We start from the raw sequence: 6000 nt of genomic DNA on the forward strand, positions 1-6000 counted from the left end.
TGTAAATATCATAATGTATTTGACACATTATAAATTCGCCATAAAAAATTGTAATGTTGCAGGAATCTTCGGAAGATATGTGAATATATTGTGTGAATTTATTTGTTTTTAACATATTTTATAAATGCATCAATACTATTTAACAAAATTTTACAAATAAAAAAGGCAAGGTTGAATAAAGATTTTACTGTCATTTTTGTATCAATCACCCATTATGATTATATGGATTTTATATACACTAGGACTACTGTGTTATATAACATAAGAACTATGGACACTGTGGGATAGCCCTGACTACATAAGGGAGGGAGAGATGAAGGCGTTTGAGCAGGTATGTATTGTGTGTAACGAGGTGGAAGCCCGATCTCTCATCTTACATGTAACAGGTAAGGGGTAACTAACGCTCACAATGGCAGCAACGCGATAGGTGTCAATTAGCTACGTATTTGTCATATCCTCACCACAGCTTTAAAAAGATATCTTACTTAGATTGACAAATGCGTGAATAAGAGAAAATTATAAACCTTAATTCCACCCTGTGTCATTTAATCTCGTGCTTCCCAAGCTGCTTCCGTGTCTAATCCAACGATCTGGCTCCGCCTCCTCCATTTAATACTCATCGAGCCGAGAGGACGGCAACATAATGTATGCTAAATGGAGACTTGAAAGAGATTTGCGGTTTTCTGATGTGCTGTATGCTTAGCGCTGATTGGCCAATTCTATATAATTATTGATTTTATGACAATTGTATCGTTGACAGACAATTGACCTATCAAAATTGAGGATTCACCCTCACATGGTCATCGCGGATTGGAAATACTTTTGTTAGGATAGAGGGAAAAGTTACACGGCATTAAAACAGCCAAGGACTTATAATGATGTGTGAAAGGTTTAGCAGCACACTGCCATCCTCTAACCAGGTGTGATCACTTGTGCACTTATCCACTTTTCATGCAGCAAAAGTCGCCAGCAGAGATCGTCATCGTTTGAGAAAGATATCCGCTCACAGCAGTGGTAAGTCAAACTCACTCTGTATTCTTAAAATAATAACAATATTGTTTTGTTTTATACGGGTTTATTCTTTCAAAAAATATTTTTATGAATAAAATATTTTTTTTATATCATCTATCAATGAAAAATAAAATCATGTGTATTTTTATATTTTCAGTTTTAAATGTTTAATTGATAAATTAGACATTGACGAGAAATAAAAACGTTATTATTTCTCTATTTCAATAGAAATTATCTTTCTCTTTTATAAAGGTTGGTCAACAGACAATTCACCATGTCCCTGACAGAAAGTCCTAGCTCTGACCGACAAATTAATAAACAAACCTGCCCAGTCTCCGGTAAAGAGAACACCAACACTCGACCAAAACTAGCTTTCTCAATCGAAAACCTCATCGAAACAAATTCTGGAAACGAGAAATCAAAGGACGCGGAGATTACGTCCGGCATTATGGATGACAAGGAAACGGCAAAGTCGGAGACATCAGATACAGAATCTTCGGAACAGGGAACCTGCAGTCCAAGTTTGAAACAATATTCGCCAGTTCATAGTCCCCCTTCACAGTCTGGGACGTTTACGAACTGGCTAATTGGGAGGGATGTTATGAAGAAACAATCCACACCGAATATGGTGCGTGATAATCGGGACTACATGATGGCGGGGTATCAGTCATGTCTCCACCCTGCCTTCTTTATAGGCCGGATGTCGCTGGAGGAGTACCAGAATTACCTGTTAAGGAATTATTCCATTTTCCAGCAACAATTTCCTTCGTATTCATCCAAAGGAAGGGATCCGTCGATCGAATATCTAAAATCATTGAGTATGCAGAAATTTCATGAATCAGGAAAATTCGGAACACGTGAAAACAGCAATGGTTTCGGCAGTAAAAGGGAGGAAAAACTTTCCGAAAACAGTGAATCTATTCCAGGTAACATAAATACAAAATTTGAGGAAGGCTCGGGACAAAACCTGGCTGAAAACAATGGACAACCTCTTGGGGAAAAACGAATACATGAAAATAACAACGAAAGTGACCCGATATCTTCAAAAATGAAGAAAATCGCAAACAAATCTCAGAAGACTTTTACCTGTCAAGAATGTGGTAAAGTATTCAATGCTCACTACAATCTTACCCGCCACATGCCCGTACATACAGGGGCCAGGCCGTTTATTTGTAAGATTTGTGGTAAGGGATTCCGGCAGGCCAGTACATTATGTAGACACAAAATCATTCACACCTCCGAAAAACCACACAAGTGTACCACGTGTGGAAAAGCGTTCAATAGAAGTTCGACTCTTAACACACACATGCGAATTCACATGAACTACAAACCTTACATCTGTGAGTATTGTGGAAAAGGTTTTCACCAGAAAGGAAACTACAAAAACCACAAACTTACACACAGTGCAGAAAAACAATATAAGTGTACTATCTGTAACAAGGCTTTTCATCAGATTTACAATCTCACGTTCCATATGCACACGCACAACGAAAAGAAGCCGTTCACGTGTCGTATATGTGGGAAAGGATTCTGTCGTAACTTTGATCTGAAAAAACACACCCGAAAACTGCACGAGGGAAACCCTCTACCATCGGCCACGACCCCGCCTTTAGGACAGATGGATCAGAGTACTCCGGCCCTTTGTGGGGCCAGTAGTACCTATCCCCAGGGCCGCCTAGGGTCCACTCAGGGAGCCTTTATCGGGGCTCGGCCATCTCCGTTCTCCCCACAGGCCACTTTAACGTGTCAACGAAGTCTTTTGTCTCAATATATGTTGAGTCCGACGTCAGCAAGCTTTCTTCATAAATACTCTAATTATCTTTAATTTATCGCGTAAGAAAAATATGAATGTGTATAAACACAAACAATAGAAATATTTAATAACTTTTTTATTATTATTTAAAACTGGTTTATATTTATCACAAACTTATTATATCATGACAATGTTATCTCACTGAAGATGTTTTAAAATAGATGTTCACGCCATAGACTAGAATATTAATTTGTTTAGATATTAAAAGCACGTGATATTAACAGACGCATTATATAAGCAAATAATCACAGAAAAACCTACTTTATCAGACATATGTTTATAAAAATTATTTAAACGGTAGAAATGTATTTAATGAGGTTATAATAGTGCTATGTAAAACATGTTAAATGGATATCAATATTTATATGGAACAATGCCTTTATTTACTTTTGTTGTGTAAGACGTGAAGCATCGTTAGCGATGTGTGTGACCGTGATGACATGACTATCAAACTTTGCTACCATATGGTGTTGACCGGTGCCAGAGATGTGATAACTCCTCCAAGTGACTTTAATTTTATTGGATACTGGAGGTTTTTTCCTGGGAGAGCCGGCAGGATGAGGAAACCACTATGTGTGAAAATCTCGGGGTATCTGATGCATTAGTTCAATTCCATTCTCGAATTATTTTTCGTTTGATTTTTATCGGCAATAAAGGTTTTTCCTGTAAATTAAAATATGATATCTTACTTTATTGTCTTTTCTCATTTATCAAACTGGAATGTTTTTCCTCGATTAAAAATCTCGATTTAGATTGATTTTCATTTTTTTTCTTTGATAATTTGCTAAGCTGAATCAGACCAAGCGATGTAATTTGTGTAAACATTGTATCACAAAACGAATTAACTAATGCAATAACTGTCTCACTATAGGGCTGCTGCTGAAGTAATCAAACGAATCTACGAAATTATCGCCCATGTATTTGCTCAGTTTAGTTTTATTTTAGTAACGTCATTTTTATTGTTACTTTTTAAAGCACTTTCTAATCAGTTAAAACATTCCAGTGATGCAGCTACTACGGCTATGTGTATGGAGATATGTTTCACTTTTGAGTTCTTTCTGAAATGACTGATACTTTGTTTCAGTTTTTGTGTTATGATCACGAGATAATTTTGATAAATTCACTAATTGAACAAATTATACAATTACAGATAATGATTCATCTCTGTTTCACAAACAGTTAATCGACTCCATGTTCCTTCTTTAAATTAATTTCAGGTTAAAAATAATGTCGAATTTGGAATATTTGCATTTGAAAATACTAAATGATTAAAAAACATTTTTTATTGTATTTTTTTAAAAATAAATAAGTGTTATATACTCTAAAATTACAGTTATTGGACAGAAAAAATATGATAAAAATGATAAAAGAAAATTGAATCATTTGCTTTTGGATTTCAGCTAGAATGTTATTAATCATGCTTTATTACCCTTGTTATAATACACCACTTACTATTTTGATCGACATTATTTCGTCATCTAAAAATCAAATACTCCACGGATCATCCCTGTTAAATATAATGTGTGATTGATTATTACTCAATTAACATTTTATAATTTAATCATAATATTTTTCACGAATCCCTTAAAAAACAACGCACAAACAAAAACAAAATAAAAGTCAAATTTATTCCATATATTTATCATGGATTAATATCTTTAAAGATGCGTCTGTTTTTTCCTACCTATCATTTAATACATCTATCTGATGGTCACATTCATTTATAATCTATTTTATAAACACATGTTCAATGTCCGTTACTATTCTAAATACATAAAAATTAATATGTCGTTAGCGTACTCGTTAAACTATAGTATACTGTGTGTAATATAATTAATTATACGCATTAATCTGATTGGCTCATTTGCTTTTTATACGAATATTTGAAGCTTTTTGAATGCTGTTAAGTGATTGAAAAGTCAATGGTTTGTAACCATTGATAAATGGTTAAAGAGACCGATAGAGAACTTGGTTTATGTCCACAAATATATCAATTATTTAATAATGGCACCAGAAACAGCACTTATTACAACAAAATGTCATTCAAATTTGACACGATATGAAACAAATTTAATTCTAAGCAAACAAAGTGAAATACATACCTTTTTATTACTACAACTGTTACATACTCTCATACAATGTCATGCGGTATACATAAACTCTGTGTACATATTGTAGTAAATGATTTCAAAATCAAATCAATTTATTGAATTGAGAAAAAAAAACATGTAAGGAAAAGAGTTATCACAATTCGATACCGGAATAATTAAATAATTGATGGAAAACATCACCTTTGTACCATTCATGACATGTATAAAACTAATGGTTCTCAATGAAAACGAGAGAAAACATATTTATGTTAAAACTGACATGATGATCTCATTTAGAATTCTGTCAACCAGGCGTATAGAAATCACTCGACAAAGAATACCAGCAAAGCAGTTAATCATACATGGATGACAACAATAGCCAAAGAAACATTATTGACAAAGGAAACACCTGTACAGGTACGGCAAAAGGTATTCGCCACATGTTTATATGGATGACAAAATTAAATAGAATAACTACAATAAATAGTTACTTTAGTGGGTTTTTTTTCCATTTTGTCATAACTGATCCATAAAAATAAATACATGTAAAAAATGAATAAATAAATACGTATAGTATGATATTAACCGACTGCACATCAGACAAATTAACTTCCCATTAACACTAAAATGTTAATTATCATTAATCGTAATTCACATAAATATGCAAATTGCATTGGTGATTAATACAACATACAATATTTTTGTGTTAATCTTTAACATAACAGTCACATCATTGATATAAAACGAGAAAAATGAATAATTATAAATATGTATAATAATAACAAAAAACATATTTGAATAAAGTGTTCAAAGTCAATTATGTATGTGTATGTGATTTAAGTGCGAAGGTAACACATTATTTCTATTTTGCATGTCAATATTGAACATGAGATCAAAATGTTTTTCATGAAATAATCAATAATGAAAAGACTGCGGTGTTTACTTTTCATTCTTGTATGATTGACATTTCAAACTTATAAAATGCATCAATACAGTTCTGAAAAGAACTTTTGAATGAAGGTCTATACATGGCGATCTAAGAGTTACTATTCATTGCACAATTGATTCTGTAAGCTGTCGTTAAGG

The 6000-nt window shown here is 33.3% G+C and overlaps 1 protein-coding gene across 1 annotated transcript; it reads left to right on the forward strand.

Annotated features, from left to right (window-relative positions):
- Nucleotides 1-870: 870 nt before the first annotated feature.
- LOC138336394 (uncharacterized) lies at nucleotides 871-3512 on the forward strand. The gene is made up of 2 exons (XM_069285875.1): nucleotides 871-1014; nucleotides 1264-3512. The coding sequence occupies exon 2, from the start codon at nucleotides 1286-1288 to the stop codon at nucleotides 2834-2836; it is 1551 nt and encodes a 516-aa protein (XP_069141976.1). The 5' UTR covers nucleotides 871-1014; nucleotides 1264-1285; the 3' UTR covers nucleotides 2837-3512.
- Nucleotides 3513-6000: the final 2488 nt, after the last annotated feature.

Source organism: Argopecten irradians, chromosome 12 (genome assembly GCF_041381155.1).
Source record: "Argopecten irradians isolate NY chromosome 12, Ai_NY, whole genome shotgun sequence".
Lineage (NCBI taxonomy): Eukaryota > Metazoa > Mollusca > Bivalvia > Pectinida > Pectinidae > Argopecten > Argopecten irradians.

Coding starts and splice junctions, on each gene's coding strand:
- LOC138336394 (XM_069285875.1), top strand. CDS start 1,286: ATGTCCCTGACAGAAAGTCCTAGCTCTGACCGACAAATTAATAAACAA.